The 19,442-nt window shown below is 34.3% G+C and overlaps 1 protein-coding gene across 1 annotated transcript in view; it reads left to right on the forward strand.

Moving 5' to 3' along the window:
* Positions 1-19,442, forward strand: part of CFAP44 (cilia and flagella associated protein 44) — a 153,369-nt gene that overhangs the window by 78,550 nt on the left and 55,377 nt on the right. Inside the window, exons 23-24 of the mRNA XM_059391961.1 lie at positions 5,873-6,069; positions 7,631-7,805. Coding sequence (XP_059247944.1) covers positions 5,873-6,069; positions 7,631-7,805 — 372 coding nt within the window. The remainder of the gene's footprint in view (positions 1-5,872; positions 6,070-7,630; positions 7,806-19,442) is intronic.

Genomic DNA, 19,442 nt, shown 5'->3' on the forward strand with positions numbered 1-19,442 from the left:
GCTTTTATTTCTCCAGAAATGGATTCTCTAGTATCTTCTAGTATATGCTTCTAGTATATGCTTTTATTTCTCCAGAAATGGATTCTCTAGTATCTTCTAGTATATGCTTTTTTCAAGCCCAGCTAACATCTTGATAGTCTTCATTCTGAACTCTGATTCTGACATCTTACTAATGTCTGTATTGATTAAGTCCTTAGCTGTTAGTACTGCCTCTTGTTCTTTTTTTTGAGGTAAGTTTTCCACCTTGTCATTTTATCCAGATAAGAGTTAGATGAATGAAAGAACAAATTGCTAAAAGATAGCAATGACCCCAGAAAAATAGACACTAACCAAATCAGAAAAGACCCAAAACCAGGGGAGGAAGAAAGAAGAAAGGAAAAAAATATATATATATATATAATATTTTTATTTACATATAATATACATATATAAAATATATATAATATATAGTACAATATAAAGAATTATATATAAATATACATATATAAAATTACTATATATACCATAAATATATATACATACATATATATGTATATATATACGATTAGAACAGAGCTACACACTCGATTTAGGTATATTTTGGTGTGTTAGAAGAAACTGCCTCCCCAAATTTTAAAGCAAGAAGAATACACACACACACACACACGTACACACAAAAATAAGAGTAAACATGATAAAGGGATGGAATATGACTGTACAGGAGAAAATTTAAAAATGATTCTATAAAAGGAATTGATAAGAAGTTGGTTGAAAAAAGACAAAAAGAAAAAATAGAAAAGAGGAGAGAATCTGATCAGGCTGGAGACTAGAACAAAGCCTTAGACTAGATTTAGGGTACATTTTGATCTGTTAGATGAAATTGTATCCAAAAATTTTAAGGATAGAAAAACTTATATGTATACAAAAAATAAGATTAAATACAATGAAGGGATAGAATGTGACAATAACAATAAAAATTTTAAAAAGATTTTTAAAAAGGTATGGATAAGATAAAATAGTTAAGAAGGTTAAAATGGGAAAGAGGAAAAATTTTAAAAATAGAATAAGGAAAAAATAAAATTTAAAAAGTTTAACTTTGAAAGACCAAAGAATCATGGGAAAAAACCATGAATTCTACATGCTACATTCCCCATCTCTGGAGTCCCATGATTCTCATTGATTTGTGAAGTTCTTCTTGGCTGGATGTTCTTGCTGGTCTTCTGGGAGAGGGGCCCGTTGCAGTGATTCTCAAATGTCTTTGCCCAGGCAGAATTATACCGCCCTTGCCAGGGGCCAGGCTAAATTATCTGCTCAGGTTCACTTTCAGGTGATTTTGTTCCCTGAACGCTTTCCATATAGCTTTGGAGGATGGGAATGAAAATGGCGGCCTCACAATCTCCTCCCATAGGAGCTGAGAGCTTGGCCTCTTCAGTGCACCCTCAGAGAAAAGCAGTCGATCCCTCCTGTCTCCCTGGTGTCTGGCTGTACTCCATACTCACCGGTCTGTGACCAATCATTTCTATCTCTGGCATCCAGCTCTGTTCAGAGTCTCCAAACCCAGTAGATTCCTATGTGCACTCCCACGCCATCCCTCCCTGAGGAAGAAGGTGAGTCTCTATGGATCTGCCACTTGTTGGGTCTCTGCCGTAAGAGTAGTGGCCTGACTGTGCCTTGGCTCATGGTTTAAGGTAACCCCAAGCTGAGAGCCCATTCCTCAGCTCCGTCTCTGCAGCTGTTTTCCCCTCCCCGATACCTGGGACTCTGATGCACTTAGGCACCCTCCCTGCCCCACCCCCCATCTTTCTGTGACCCTGAGGGACCTGAGACCACACTGTTCCCATGAGGGCTCCACCCCCACTTAGCTTCTGGATCAATGTTCCTCAGTGGAGCAGATTTCTCAAAGTTCCAATTTTGTGCTCCACTGCTCTACAGCTTGCAGGGAGCCGGCCCCTCCCACTGCAGTCTATCTTCCCATATATCATCTCGGATTCACTTCTCTGCAAGTCCTACCTTCCAGAAAGTGGTCGCTTTTCTGTTCCTAGAATTGCTGCTATTCTTTTCTTTGATCTCCTGTTGAGTTTGTGGTGTTCGGAATGGTTTGATAACTATCTAGCTGAATTCTTGGGACCAAAATTTAAGTCTCCTACTCCTCTGCCATCTTGCCTCTCCTCTAGATAGGAATTTTTTGTAGATATATGAAAGATCTATTTGTGATACAGGTATATATATGATGCATGTGTGTGTTTGTATTCATGTAAAATATCTTGCTCTAATCTGTGGCTTTGTTTTCATTCTCTTGATGGTGTCTTTTTTTGAGTAGAAGTTTTTAACTTTATTAAAGTTAAAATATCAATATTTTTCTATTATAGTTCATGCTTTTATGTTGTAGTTAAGGAATCTGTGCCTAATCTCAGTGCATGAAATAGTTCTTCTATGTTTTGTTCAAAAGCTATTTTTTAAAAATATTTTATTTATTTGACAGAGAGTAAGTGAGCAAAAGCAGGGGTCATTATCTGTATTGATTTTTGGGGGGTGGTGTAAGATGGAGATGTCATTTGTTTCTGAATGGATATTCAATTGACAGTGTCATTTGTTGAAAAGACCATCCTTTCCTCATTAGATTATAGTGATGGTTTTGTCATAAATGAAGTAACTATATATTTACATATGTATATATATGTTTATGTACATATGTATGTTTGTGTATATGTATGATTGTTATATACATAATATATATGTTATATACATACATATGTATATAAAATATTTTATATTTTAATATTTATACATATATATGTATATGTATATATAAATATTTTATATACATGTAAATATGCTATATATTTATATATATTTGTTTCCAAACTCTTCATACTATTCCATTGGCCTGTCTTTGTGCTAGTATAACACTGTTTTTAATTGGTCTTAACATCTGATATTGTAAATCCTCTTTGTTCTTCATCTTCAGTATTACATAGGTCCTTTGTAACTTGTCAATTTTCATCAAAATAACTGCTAAGATTTTGACTGGAATTACACTGACTCTGTAGATCAACTTTGGTATAATAGATTTTAAAAATAAATATTGAGTATTTAATCCATAAATATGATAGATCTTAAAGAGAATCCACTTTTAATCTCTTCTAATGGTTATAACTAAACAATGTATTTATATGAATTTATTAATCATTATTTATTGATTTCCTAGTGTCATAAATAAGGATTTTGTTCACTTTAATGTGCTCATGCTTTTCTCTATTTTCTGAAAATATAAAATATAATAACTGCTTTAATGCGCTTGTCTGCTAGTTTTATCATCTGTGTTTTATGGGTCTATTTCTGTTAGTTGAAAATTTTTTCTTTATTTTGGGTTATATTTTTCTGCTTCTTTGCTTTCCTGAAAAATTTTGACTGGATGTCGGACATGAATGTCACAGTGTGGGTGCTGGGTATTTTTTGTCACTTTTAAATATTCTTGAGTCTTATTTTGGGATTCAGTTAAGTTTTGTGGAAATAATCTTAGTTTTTGAGTCTTGTTTTTAATCTGTGTTAGGCAGATTAAGTCTAGGCAGACTTATTTTTCCTCACTGCTAAGATAAAATCCTTTTGAATACTGTATCCTATGTTCTATGTATCATGGGGCTTGTGAGAATACAAGCTATTCCAACCTGTGTGAGGCCTGGGGATTATTCTGCCTGTTCTCTTTTGGTGATTCTTTCCCCAGCTTCAGGTGGACTCATCACATGCATACAGTGATGAATAATCATGTGAAGCCTGGAAGAGGATTTTCAGAGATCTTTTCCTATACAGCAGTTTCCTCTCTGGTACTCTGCTCTGTGATTCATGGCACTTGTTACTTCATATTACTACCTGAATGTTTGAATCTTGGAATTTATATCTAGATGACTGCCAAAAGATGAAAGTAGCTAAGAAGTTTTCAGGAAGAACCTTCAACATAATATATCCTATTTTTGGTTTTATCAAATATTCATACTATATTTGTGAAATATATATATATATATATATATATATAAATATATGGCAAATATGAATCTTAAATTGGTGAGGCTCATTGTCCCAGCTTGCCTTTTGCTTTCATTTGTTTGAGTCTATGGTTCTTGTACTATGCTGGAGCAGGTAGTTTTTGGTAAGGCCAGGAGCCTCTGTTCCCAGGATCAAACACACATGTGGTCATTATTTTTCAGATCTTATATCACCCCAGAAGCTGTCAGAAGCAGGGAATATGTACCCACAACTCTAGGACTCAATTTGTGCATAACCCCCTTGTCAGGTGGAATCTCTTTCCCAATCTTCTTGCCTTCAAGTACATGTTTCCTTAATTCTCTGCTTTCCCGCCCTGTCCAGGATGTACTGTTCTCAGTTTTGTGTCTTCATTAAACATATGGAAGGAAATAAGTTGCCTCACTATCTGATTGGAATGGGGGAGAGAATAAAGTTGTACCACTGGGTAACACTGGATACTACCAGTGTTTTCATCTCCACCATCCTAATAAACCAAATGAGATAACTCTTGCTTAAAGAATAATTTTTTTTTCTGATTATTGGTGAAGTTAACCACTTCTTTTCATATGTTTGTAGTTCATTGATATTCTTCTGAGAATTACTCTTTGGAGTATTTCTTTTTGTACATTTATAGTGCATTTATATTTAATCTTCTGAGAAAGATTCCTTTTTCATTTTTCCCTTGAGTTCTATTTTCTCCCTTAGTTTTATTTATTATTTCTGTAAGCACTTTTTAATTATACATATTGGAAATGCTTTCTTGTACTCTACCATTTGCCTTAAATTTTGCTCACATTTTTTCTAACTATGCAGAAGTTTTAAATTTTGATGGGACCAAAACTATCCATATTTTTCTTCATGTTTTCTGTGTTTTATGGGAAGAGTAAAATTTAGAGTGAAACTCCAGCAGGTAGGAGATAAAAAGAATACATTTTATAGTGATGAGAAAGATACTATGTGGGGCACCTGGGTGGCTCAGTGGGTTCAGCCTCTGCCTTCGGCTCAGGTCATGATCTCGGGGTCCTGGGATTGAGTCCCGCATCGGGCTCTCTGCTCGGCAGGGAGCCTGCTTCCCTCTCTCTCTCTCTCTCTGCCTGCCTTTCTGTCTACTTGTTATCTCTGTCTGTCAAATAAACAATAAAATCTTTTAAAAAAAGAAAGATACTATGCTATAAGAGAAAAGGGAAAATTAGAAATAACCATTTTAAAAGAAGAAATAGAATTCAAAGAATTGGATTTAAAAAGTAAGAAAGGCAGATAAACTAGGAATAATTGCTATATACACAAGTAAGTTAAATTCTAAAATTAAAGAATGGGGAATAATTATGAACGAGTCCCCCACCCCCAAAAAACAACAATTAACCATTAATTGATAAAGAACAAATTCCTGTGGGCTATAAAATAAAAGTGAACTAATAATATAAATTCCTGAGTTTAATATTTTTTGTAGAGGCAAAAGGGTAACATATCACACACACACACACACACATGAGATATCTCATATGACATAATAGATAGGTAGAATACTTTTTGTTAGAATTTGATATGACCCACTTACCATTAAATTACAGACTACCTGAAAGCTTTTCATTTTTCTATACATTAGCAAAACAGTGGCATCATACTGATTAATAATAGTTTGTTAAATGTTTCCATTAGAAAGAAAACTCTACTTGCTCTTTAACTGAGTCCTATGCAATTTCTGTCACATCGTATTGGTTAATGTATTGTCAAATTTTGGATCTAGTACAATATAATATTTATAAGCATAGTGCATTGTGGTCTTATTTTATTAATCATGCAGAACTATTAAAATGGTATAATTGATTTAGATGGTGACTATTGCAAATACTTGTTATATTTTTTTCAGATTTCGTGAGTCATTGGAAAGTGATACTATTGTGGTTCATGCCATACAAAGTGATCACAAGATATCCTCCTATAGGCTTGTGAAGCCATCTAAGTATTGCAAGTCCAAGCGAACAAGTCTGTCAGACAGAAGAACAAGCAAACTGGAGAGGTTGGAAAAAGAAGGAGCTGGAAGGAAAGATAGCCAGAAAGATACAGGTATCCTAAATAACAAGAAGGCTTTTAAATCCTTACTTATTAAGTTTTCAAAACTGAATTTGTCTTTTTGTAGGCAGAACCTTTGAACCCTTTTTGATGGCTTGAGCTTCATCTGTTGTCTCCCTTTTTTTATTCCTTTGGAATAATAATCAAGAGTGATAGGGGTGTGTGGTATGGCTCAGAATGGGAGGCCATGTTCCTCCAGCAAATGTTCCACACCAGCTCTTTAATGCAGATTGCTAAGGAAAACCCACCCTGGATATGTGACTGAGTGGGTTAGAGTACTTGATGCTGCTAATTTCTTACTTCCAACATCTATCTATTCTTAAATCTAGGCTTTCTCTAGTTGCTATTTTCTAGGTAGTGTTTCTTTGCTGATTCTTGGACCCCACCCCAGGGTGTGGGGATAGGAGATGACATTTCCATCTATTTTCTAAGAGCATATACTTTAAACAGAATGATGAGCTAAGAATTCAGGTGTGAAAAGAGTACCTCTTAATTGCTGCAACCTGCTCTTGTAACTGCCCACAGGGTGACTACAGATGACTAGGAGGAATGCAAGAATTCTGGGAATGACTCAGAGAGTCCAATAAAAAATAAAGGACAGCACAGCTAGTGCCCATGATACAATACTGACATTAATGTTGCTTTATCCTCTTCACTGAGAAAACTTGAATGGCTCCTTTCAGATAAATTCTGAAGTCATTTTCCTGGTATTTAATCTTTTCCACAGTATATCCCTATTGTTTCCTATTAATGGTGCATTTTCATACTGTTCTGCTGGTATTTTTAGCCTGTCATCTTGCTCACTGTTCCCTAATTACACCTGATACTTTTATACCCAGGCTTCTCCTAAAGTGACCAATTCATTCCTCTCCTCTCTGAATTCTACAAGTTCTTAGAGATTCCAGGCTGAATTATACCAAGCGACGTTAAACTCCTGCTTTTCCATATTCCCATATATTTGAAATATGAAAGTTGAAATTATGAGTTATAATTATATGACCATCCCATATTTATTTAACTTTTTTTCCAGAATATATATCTAAAGTTTATCTCTCTTGTAGCTTGAACATAAAGTAAGAAATTGCCTCAGTAGATGTGTAATTCTTAAATCATAGGTTTGATTGTGTGTTTCTGACCAATTTTTCAAATGGCCACAGACCACTGCAGTCAGTACATGCCACCCCAAATTAGATATGTCAGATAGGACCTGCTTGTTTTTCCCTTCTCCCACCATATCGCAAGTATTCCCACCCAACTTCTCGGTTTGTCTGTCAGTGGCGTCTCATTATTTGTCTTGTTTTCTAATAATTTGTTATGTCTCGTCTTGCCAACTTTTCAATAAGGTCCTTTGGAGCAAATGCTGTGACTTAGATTTCTTTCTTTTATTATTCTAAAATACTTATTATGGGGTTTAATTCATGGTAGTTGTTAGAAAATTGTGATTTATAGATTCATTACATTCTGTTTTTTAGAATATGGCAGGTTTAAAAAAATTTGAGAATTTCATTTTGATGTTTCAAGAAGATTGGAAAAAAAATGTTGACTCTCTGTACAGGTGGGAACATTAGTGTGCCAGAAGAATCAATTATAGAGAAAGGGAAGAAATTTCGGCCTAAAACCCTGAGTGAAATTATGGTGGAAAATCAAATTGAGAAAACAAGGAAACTTATATTAAAAGCTGAAAGGGCCCAACTGAAGATTCAGCAACGAAAAAAAGAATGGGAGGAACTGTGAGTGCATTTTTGTTTCCTTCTTTCTTTCTTCCCTCCCTCCCTTCCTTTCTCCCCCTTTCCTTTCCTTTTCTTTCTTTACCTAAACTTTTCATTTTAATGTGCGTTTCAAAGTATCTTTGAAACTGAAACAGAGATGGAGTATTGAAGACAGATCCTCTGGATCTTTTAAAGTAGTGATACCTTGGTGGAACTTCCATGATACTTAGGGTTTTGGGCCCAGGAATTCCATTTTGTGAATAGACTTAGTGATTTTTAAGGATAAGAAATTCCTATCTATTCTAACATCAGGTTATTTTTCGTAATGTTCTATTATCTTACAGTGTTGGCTTTCGCCTTCAGGTCTCTCATCATTTAAAGTTGGCTTTTAAAAACTGTGGTAGGAGGTACTTTTATTTAAAAGCCCATTTTTGCTTGTTTTATTTGCCACCTACATAAGCTTGGTGAAGTGTCTCTTCACGTCTTTTTCCCATGTTCAAATAAGATTGTTATTTTGCCATTAAGTTCTGAGAGTTCTTTATATGTTTTAGATACTAGTTCTTTGTTGGTTATGTGGTTTTCAAATATTTTCTCCCAGGCTGTATCTTGTCTTTTTATTCCCTTAATAGGGTCTTTTGCAGAGTGAAAGGTTTTAATTTTGTTAAACCCAATTTATAAATTTTTCCTTCTATCAATCTTATTTTTGCTGTCAAGTCTAAGAACCTCTGCCTAGCCCTATTCCCCAATGATTTTCTCCTATTTTTTTCCTAAAAGTTTTACAGTTTTACCTTTTACATTTAAGTCTATTATCCATTTGGTGTTAACTTTTGTATAAGGTGTGAGAGTTAGGTTTTTTTTTTTTTAAAGATTTTATTTATTTATTTGACAGACAGAGATCACAAGTAGGCAGAGAGAGAGAGAGAGAGGAGGAAGCAGGCTCCCCGCTGAGCAGAGAGCCCGATGCAGGGCTCGATCCCAGGACCCTGAGATCATGACCCGAGCCGAAGGCAGAGGCTTAACCCACTGAGCCACCCCGGTGCCCCTGTTTTTGTTTTTTTGCCTGTGGATTTTCAATTGCTCCAGCACATTTATTGAAAAGGCTCTCTCTCCTTTTTTGCAATTGGCTTTCAATTTTCACCTTTGTCAAAAATCATCTGGGCATTTTGTGTGTGTCTATTCTAAGTTCATGTTCTGCTCCACTGATCTTTGTGTCTGTTCCTTTGCTGAAAGCACATTGCCTTGATTACTGTAGCTGTGTAATAGATCTTGAAATTGCTTCTCTCATTATATTTTCTTTATCCCTAAATTGTTTAACCATTCCAGTTGCCTTGCCTTTCTATCTAAATTTTAGAATACTTTTGTCTGTATTTATGAATAAAATCTTGACATATTTATTATGTTGAGCCTCTAATCTGTGGACATGGTATGATTCTCCATTTATTTAGATCTTCTTTGATTTCTTTCATCAGTGTTCTGTTCTTAGTGTAAAAGTCCTACGCCTATTTTGTTCGAATCAGACATAAAAATTTCACTTTTTTGGCAATATAAATGATATTGGGCTTTTAATTTGGTGTCTTATGTGTTCATGTTTATTGTTAGTATAGAATTACAATTGATTTCTTTGTATGTTTATCTGTTATCCTGTGGCCTTGCTGAACTGTTTTATTATGAGTTTTTTGGTAGGTTCCTTAGAATTTTCTGTGTAGACAATCTTATCATCTGTAAATAGGGATAGTTTAACTTTTTGTCCCATTTGTTTGCCTTTTATTTCTCTTATTTTCTTGTCAGGCTGGCTAGTATTTCTAGTATAATGTTGAAATACAATAGGACATCTACAACTTGCTCCTGATCTTAAATAGAAAGAATTCAGTATTCAAATGATATATTGGTTTTCATTCTTTTACTTTAACCTGCCTATATTATTGTTTGAAATTTGTCTTTTATTACCAGTATATAGTAGGGTTATATATATATTTTTAAAGATTTTATTTATTTACTTGACAGACCGAGATCACAAGTAGGCAGAGAGGCAGGCAGAGAGAGAGGAAGAAGCAGGTTCCCCGCCGAGCAGAGAGCCCGATGCGGGGCTCGATCCCAGGACCCTGGGATCATGACCTGAGCGAAAGGCAGAGGCTTTAACCCACTGAGCCACCCAGGCGCCCCTAGGGTTATGTTTTTTAATCCACTCTATTAATCTCAGTTCTTCAGTTTTTAGATTTAAACCATTTATACTTATGTAATTTACACATGGATTTATTTATATGTGTACACAAGTAATTATTGATATTTCAGGCTTATATCTGCTATTTTTTATTTTGTCTTCTGTTCTCCATATTTTTTATAGTTTCAGAGGTGTAATTAATTGATTCAACAGTTACATATAAGACCCAGTATACATTTCTTCATGTGCTCTCCTTAGGGCCTTTCCCCAATTATCCCTTCCCTCCAACAACCTTCCCTCCAGCAACCCTCAGTTAGTTTCCAGGAGTTCAGCGTCTCTTATGGTTTTCTTCCTTCTCAATTTCCATCTTACTTTATTTTTCCTTCCCTTTCCCTATATTCATCTGTTTTGTTTCTTAAATTCCACATGAGTGAAATCATATATGGTATTTTTCTTTCTCTGACTTATTTTGCTTGGTATAATACCCTCTAGTTCCATTCAGCATTGTTGCAAAATATGGAAAGAGACCAGATGTCAGTCCACAGACAAATGAATAAAGATGTGGTATATATATAAAATGGAATATTACTCGGCCATCAAAGAGAATGTTCTCTGTGAGTTTTTATTTTATTTTTCCATAATTTCCTGTGGTTTACTTAAATATTTAAGAGTTCCAACATGATTATAATGGTTTTGAGAGTATAACTCTGTACAGCATTTTTTAAGCATTTTCCCTGGATATTATTACATTATGTATACACAACTTACACAGTCTACTGGTGTTGACATTTTATCAGCTTGAATGAAATGTAAAAAACTTACCTGCTCTCAAGTCCCTTTATACCCCCCACATCCTCTTGTTTCCATTGTATATAGTATAATTGTATTAATATTTTCTCTAGACATGTTTTAGAACTATATCAGACAGGGTTGTAGTTTTTTTAATCATCAAAACATAGCTTAGACCATAGAAGTAAAATGTATTTGCCAATATTTTTACTATTAAAATTTTAATCTCTTCCTTCTTAATGTTCCAAAGTTCCTTCTTCTGTCATTTCATTTCTGCTTAGAAAACTTCCTTCAGCCATTCTTTTAGGGTTGGTATGCTGGTGACAAATTCTTAGCTTTCCTTCATCTAAGAATGACTTGATCTCTCTTTCATTCTGGAAGGATATTCTTGCACAGACATAAAATTCTGTGCCAACATTTCTCCTTTTCAACATGTGAAAAGTATTGTGCTTCTTTCTGCTGGACTCCATAGTTTCTTATGATCAATCTTCTGCTGTTCAAATTGCTTCCCTCCCCTATATATAAAGTGTTATTTTTGTCTTGATGCTTTCAATATTTTTTTTTCTCCTTAGTTTTCAGAAGTTTGACTATAATGTATCTTGGTACATCGTTGAATTTATCCTTTTTGGGATTCATAAAACTTCTTGAGTCGGTATGTATATCTCTTGCTGAAATTTGGGATGTCTCCAGCTATTATTTCTTATAGCTTTTTTGAAGCCCTGTCCTCTTTTACCTTTCCTTTTGGATTCCAATGACACAAATGTGAGATCTCTGAGGCTCTGTGTGGGATTAAAATATATATATATATATAAAAATATATATATATATATAAATATATATAGTTTGTTTGTAGTGTCTTTTTTGTTATTCAGATTGGATAATTTCTATTGTTCTATCTTCAAATTAATTTTTCTTTTCTCTTTTTCCTCCATTCTGGTGTTGAGCCCATCCATTAAGTGTTCTTTTGGTTACTGTACTTTACAGCTCTAAAATTTCCATTTAGTTCTTTTTTGTATTTTCCATTTCTTTCTGAACTCTATTTTTCCATTTGTTTTAAGCACCTTTCTAATTGTTGAAGCACTCTATAAATGGCTGCTTTAAAATTGTCATATTATTCTAACATCTCTATCATCTTGGATTTGGAAACTGGTAATCATTCTTTTCTTTTTTTTAAAGATTTTATTTACTTATCTGACAGACAGAGATCACAAGTAGGCAGAGAGGCAGGCAGAGAGAGAGAGAGAGAGGGAAGCAGGCTCCCTGCGGAGCTGGGAGCCCGATGCTGGGCTCGATCCCAGGACCCTGAGATCATGACCCGAGCCGAAGGCAGCAGCCCAAACCACTGAGCCACCCAGGCGCCCCAATCATTCTTTTCTTATTCAAGTTGAGGTCATCCTGATTCTTGGTATGACAAATGATTTTTTATTGAAATCTGGACATTGGAGTATTATGAGACTCTGAATCTTCTATATATATATTCAGTTTTAGCTGGCTTTTTCTGACTTGAACAGGATAAGGGGGAATGCCATCTCATGGGTATAGAAGTCCAGGTTACCCATTTTTTCCACAGTTGACACCTGAGGAAGGAAGGGGCACTTGCTGGTCAGCAGTTGGAGTTCTAGATCCCTACTAGGGCTGTCTCTAATAACTTTGCTCTCTAGTTGTCTTCTACTGATATTGTGGAGGATGGTTAAAAAGTCTTCATGTTCCACTAGTCTTCCTCAGACACCACCTCAACAAGGAGTGGTGGATCGCCTTGTTACTACTGGGTAATGGTAGAAGTCCAGGTTCCCTATGGTGTCTCTACTGCAACTGTGATAGGTAGGCTTGTTATCACACCCTGGAGATGAGGTTATGGTCACCAGGACTCACCTCCTTTAACACCATACCTATAAGGGTTGTGTCACCTTGTTAAAGTCTGCTGGTGATAAAAGTATAGATTCCCCACTTGACCTTTACTGGCTGGGTGGAGGTTGGGTCACGTGTGTGCATGCAGTATGACTAGAATAGAACGTTTATTATCTTAAAAGTTTTCTGTCTTACTAAGATCAAGAATAGAAAGAGCAAGATTTAGTTGGGCTTTTTTTGTCTAAATCTTTTGTATTTGTAGTGGCCATTTTCTTTAGATCCACATGTGAGATATATGAGGCAATAAGAAAGTCTAGAGATTTTACCGCCATATACTTCCTTGGGTCCCAAGGTTCTTTGTGGTTTGTGGTCTTCTTTTTACATTTCAGAATCTTCTCATGTTTTATATATAATGTTTAGGAGTTTTATTTGCATTTATCAGGGAAGATAGGGATATATAAGTCTATTCCCTCTTCTTAGAAGTGGGAACTCTTTCCACTGATTTTATTATATTTATCTTTAACACGGTGATCTTTTTAAAAAATATTTTATTTATTTGAGAGAGAGAGAGAGAGAGTTTGTGTGTGTGTGCACAAGCAAGGAAAATGTGAGAAAGAAGCAGGCTCCTTGCTGAGTGTGCAGCTTGATCCTAGGATCCTGGGATCATCCCTTGAGCTGAAAGCAGACACAACCAGGCTGAGCCACCCAGACACCCCTTATTCCAGTGATCTTGCTAAGCTCACTTACTAGCTCAAGTAGAACATTTTTCTTTTTTATGAATATGGTCATGTTTCACGTGAGAAAGAAGATTCTTCCTTTCCAATCTCTGTCTTCTCTTTCTTGACTCATTGTACTGTCTAGGAGAGAGTGAACATCCATATCTTATTGCTAATCTGAGGAGAAGCATTCAGTCTTTCATTATCAAATGTGACATCAGACCTTTAGAAGCACTTTATTAGGTTGATGAAATTCCATTAAGTTCTTAGTTTATTAAAAAAAATTAATAGTTTTTTTTCGAGAAGGATAGGTACTTTTTTATCAAATGATTTTTATATGCATATTGAGATGACCATATGGTTTTTATATGTTATTTTTTAATATTGTGGGTCACAGTTATTGTTAAATCAGGAGTCCTAGGATAAATTTCACTTGATCATGGTGTATTTTCCTTTTAAAAAATTGCTAAGAGTTTTTTTTTCTTCTTTTGTAGTATTCTTGTCTGATTTTGGTATCAGGTTAATGCTGGCCTCATAAAACAATCTGTAAATTTTCCCTCTTCTGTTATTTTTGGAAGAGTTTGAGCAGAATTTGTATTAATTCTTTAAATATTTGATATAACTCACCAGTGAAACAATCTGATCCTAGACTTTTGTTTATTGGGAGGTTTTTGATTACTAATTCAATCTCCTTACTAGTAATTTGATGTGTTCTATTTCTTCATGATTTGGACTTCATAGGTTGTACATTTTTAGGAACTTACTCATTTCTTCTAGGTAGTCCAATTTGGTGGCATATAATTATTCATAGTAGTCTCTCAGGATGATTTGTGTTTCAGTTATAGTATCTCCTCCTTGATTTCTGACTTTATTTGAATCCTTTCATTTTCTTTCATTTTTTTAAAAATAAGGTTTTATTTATTTGAGACTGAGAGAGAGAGATAGAGAGAGAGAGCATAAGCAGGGAGAAGGAACAGAGACAGAGGGAGAAGAGGCTCCTTACTGAGCAGGGAGCCCCATGTGGGACTCAATCCTAGGACCCTGGGATCATGACCTGAGCTGAAGGGAGATGCTTAACCAACTGAGCCACTCAGGCACCCAGTCCTCTCTATTTTCTTTATGAGTCTAGTTAAAAGTTTATCAATTTTGTTTTTATTTTTTCAAAAAAAAATTCCCATGTCTTACTTTCATTGATCTTTTCTATTGTCTTTTAAGTCTCAATTTCCTTTATTCCTACTTTGATTTTTTGTTATTTCCTTCCTTCCACTAAGTTGTGCTTTGTGCTTTTTGCTTTTTTTCCCTAGTTCATTGAGGTATAAGGTTAAGTTGGTTCAAGATTTTTTTTTTTGTTTCCTGATATAAGTATTTATCACTATAAACTTTCCTATTAAAACTGCTCTCTTGCATCCTATAAGTTTTAGGTATGTTGTATTTCTTTTTTACTTGTTTCAAGGTATTTTTTATTTCAGTTTTGATTTTTTCCTTTATTCATTATTCAAAGTGTGTTTTTTAATCTCCAGATATTTATGAATTTTACAGTTTCCTTCTTTTTTTTTTTAGTTTCCTTCTTATAATTGATTTCTCGTTTTATACCTTTGAAGTTAGAAAAGATACTTGATATAATTTCAAGCTTTTTAAGTTACTTAAGACTTGATTTGTAGCCTAATGTGCTTTATCCTGAAGAATGTTCCATGTGCATTTAAAAATGTATATCCTGCTACTATTATGGAATGTCTATAAGTATTTGTTAAGTCCAACTGTTCTAATTTGTTATTTAAGTCCAAGATTTCCTTATTGATTTTTTTTTTTTTTTGGTCTGGATAACCTAGTTTTGTTGTATGTTTGGATTCTTTCTCTTTGTTTTTTTGTATCTATTATAGGTTTTTGCTTTGTGGTTACTATGAGACTTACATAAAATATATCAGTCTATTTTAACCTGGTAATAACTTTGAACACATGCTAAAGCTGTATCTTTAACTCCTCCAACACTTTGTTTTTGATGTCACAATTTACATCTTTTTACCTTATATATCCATTAAAAATCATTGCGGTTATTTTTAATACTTTTGCCTTTTGGCCTTTATGCTAAATTTATAAATGATTTACCCACTACCATTAATATTAGAGTATTTCGAATTTAACTATATATTTGTCTTTATTGATGAAATTTATACTTATATATGTTTTCCTATTACTAGTTAGTGTCCTTCCACTTCAGCTTGAAGAAGTGATTTCAGCATTTCTTGAAAGGCTGGGCTAATGGTAACCAACTCCTTCAGCTTTTTTTTTGGTCTGGAAAACCTTATTTCACTAATGCTGAAGGACAGCTTTTCTGGGTAGGTTATTTTGGGTTGGCAGACTTTTTCTTTTAGCACTTGAATTTATTATGCCACTCTTTGCTGGCCTGCAAAGTTTCTGCTAAAAAAAAAAAATCTGCTGATATTCTTATTTCTCTTACATATATATCTAGATAGATATTTAGAAATCTAGATATATATCAAGTTGTATTTCTCTTGATATATATCTATAATAGATATATATCAAGCTGTATTTCTCTTGCTGTTTTAAAGATCTCTTTGTCTTTAATGTTGGACAATTTATTACACTGTGGCTTGGTCTGGGTCTTTTCAGATTTGTTTTAAACTTTCTGGGCATCCTGGATCTGGATGTCTATTTCTTTTCAGCCATTATTTGAATAAGACTTCTGACCACGTTTCTTCATTTGGGACCCCTGTAATGTGAATATTAATTTGCTTGTTGATATATTTGAAGTCCCTTAAGCTATGTTCACTCTTTCTAATTCCCTTTTCTTTTGCTCTTCTGATTGGATGAATTCTACTGACCTGTTTTTGAGTTTATCAATCCTTTCTTCTGTTTGATCTAGCTTAGTGTTGAACCCTATTTTTTAACATATCCATTCAATTATCATATTCTTCACTTATGTGTTTTTTATTTGGTGCTTTCTTATGTTTTCTATCTCTGCTGAAATACTCACTTTCTTCATACATTGTTTTCCTGACCTTGGTGAGCATCTCTATGAACATTATATTAAACTCTTTATCAGGTAAATCACTTATCTTCATTTCATTAAGGTCTTTTTCTGGAATTTTATCTTGTTCTTTCATTTAGAATGTATTTTTCTTCTTCTTCATTTTCCGTGGCTCTGTGTGTTTGTTTCTGCATATTAGAGAAAATAGTCACCTTTCCCAATCTTTCTGGAGTGTTCTCATGTAGATGTTCACCCTGGCCTGGACTTAGTCTCTCTCTCTATTTTGTTTTATGTTGAGGTGGGTTTATTGACAGGGAAAGATGTTTATAATATATTATTAATGAAAAAGCACATAGGGCAACAGTATAATTTGGGACAGTATCAATAAAATGCGACAGTGGTTTTCTCTAGGTGATAGGATTATGGACCTTACAGGATTTTTTCTTTCTTTTTTCTTATTTGTATTTCTTAACTTTTACAGCAAATTTATGGAGACATAATTTGCATATCATAGAATTCATTTATTTAATGTCTAATTCGATTCATTTTCCTGTATATTCTGTGGTGTGCAACCATTACCACTATCTTCTAAAATCATTACCCCCCTCCAAAATGCCACTCATTAGCAGTCACTCTTCATTTACCCAAACTCCCATTCTTAGCCCTAAGTAACCACTTTTTTTTTTTTTTTTTTTAAAGAATGAGCATGAGTGGGGTTAGGAGGGAGAGGAGCAAAGGAAGAGGGAGAGAGAATCTTAAACAGGCTCGATGCACAGTGTGGACCCTGATGGGGGGCTTGATCTCATGACAGTTAGACCACAACCTGAGCCAAAATCAATAGTTGGATACTTAACTGACTGAGCCCTCCAGGTTCTCCTTAACCCTAAGCAACCATTTGTTTGTCTCTAATTTGTCTGTTCAGGACATCTTATATACATGGATTCTGTAGCCTTTGTGGACGGCTTTTTTTGCTTCATAGACTTTAATTTCATCCACGTTGTAGCATGTATCAGTACTTCATTTCTTTCTATGACCAAACAATCCATATCATATTTATCAGTTCATCAGTTGAAATACATTTAGGTTATTTCCATTTTTTCATCATTATGAATAATGTTGCTGTTAACATTAGTGTAATTTTTGTATGGACATATGTTTTCATTTTTCTTGCATAGATACCTAGGAGTGGAATTGCTGGGTCTAATACACTAACTGTTCAAACTTTATTTTTTAATTGAAGTATGGTTGATACACAATGTTAATTTCAGGTGTACAACATAGTACATTTGACAACTCTACACATTACACAGTACTCGTAAGTGTAGCTACCATTTGTCCCCATACAATGCTCTTACAATACCATTGACTATATTTCTTATGCCATTACCTTTCACCCTGATAGCTTATACATTCCATAACTGGAAGCCTTTACCTGCCAGTACCCTTCACCCATTTTACCTGTTCCCCAATCCCTCTCTGATCTGGTAACTATAGTTTGTTTTCTGTGCTTATGGGTCTAATTTTGCTTTTTGTTTCTTTGTTTGTACATTTTATTTTTAGATTCCACATAGAAGTGAAATATTGTCATGTTTGTCTTTGTCTTTCTGACTTATTTCATTTGGCATGATACCTTCTTGGTCCATCCAAGACCAAGAAATGGTCTTTGGAAATGGCCAGATCTCATTTGTTGTTGGAAATGGCAAGATCTCATTCTTTTTTATGGCTGAGTAATATTATATATATGCCACATCTTCTTAACCCATCATCTATGGATGGACACTTCAGTTGCTGAAGTGTCATATATATATACATACACACACACATATACAAAATATAAATACATATATTTATATTTTGGTAAATAATGCAGTAAACACAGGGGTGCATATATCTTTTTGAATCAGTGTTTTATTTGGGTAAATATCCAGTAATGGAATTACTGAATTGCAATGTATTTTCATTTTTAATTTTTTGAGAAACCTCCAATCTGTTTTCTATGGTGGTTGCATCAACTTGTGGTCTCACAAACAGTCCATGATAATTCTTTTTGTCTATATCCTCATGTTTTCTTAATTTCTCTATTTTAAAATTCGTGTATAGAAATGGAACAAATTCTCTATATTAATTTTGCATACCCTGTGAATTTACTAAATTCATTTATTCTGATAGTTTTTTTTTTGATAGAGTTTTGAAGATTTTCTTTTTTTTTAAAATTTTTATTTATTTATTTATTTATTTAGAGTTTTGAAGATTTTCTATGTATACTATCCGATCATCTGCAAATTGTGACAGGTTTGCTCTTTTCTTATCAATTTGGATATATTTTCTTTTTCTTGTATGATTGTTCTGGTTAGGACTTCCAGTACTATGCTGAATGAAAGCTGAGACTAGACCACTCTCTCCTGTTACTTATCTTAGAGGAAAAGCTCTCTCTCTCTCTCTCTTTTGAACTGTTGAGTATGATGATGGCCATGGGTTTTTCCATACATGCCTTTATTATGATAAGGTTCCCTCTACACCCACTGTGTTGAGAGTTTTTTATCATGAGTGGATAATGGATTTTGTCAAATGTTTTCTGTACTTATTGAAATTATCATATGATTTTCATCCTTTACTTTGTCAATGTGGTGAATTATGTGGATTGATTTGTGAATATAGAACGAACCCTGCATCCCTAAAATAAATCCTAATTACTCTTGAGGAATATCTTATTAGTGTATTGTTGAATTCAGTTGGCTAATATTTAGTTGAGGATTTTTTATATCCATGTTCATCAGGGATATTAGCCTATAGTGTTTTTTTTTTCCAAATTTTTATTTAAATTCCAGCTAGTTGGCATACACTATAATATTGGTTTCAGGTGTAGGATTTAGTGATTCAACACTTAAATTCAACACTTGGGGTCAATCACAAGTGCCGTCCTTAAATCCCCATTACCTATTTAACCCATCCCCCCTACTCACATCTCCTCCAGTAACCATCAGTTTGTTCTCTGTAGTTAAGTGTCTGTTTCTTGGTTTTCTTCTCCTTCTCCCACACCCCACCCCCACAGGTTTGTTTGTTTTGTTTCTTAAATTCCTAACCACAGCAATCAGACAAAGAAATAAAAGGCATCCAAATTAGCAAGGAAGAAGTTAAACTTTTACTATTTGCAG

The sequence above is a fragment of the Mustela nigripes genome, chromosome 2 (genome assembly GCF_022355385.1).
Source record: "Mustela nigripes isolate SB6536 chromosome 2, MUSNIG.SB6536, whole genome shotgun sequence".
Taxonomy (NCBI): Eukaryota; Metazoa; Chordata; class Mammalia; order Carnivora; family Mustelidae; genus Mustela; species Mustela nigripes.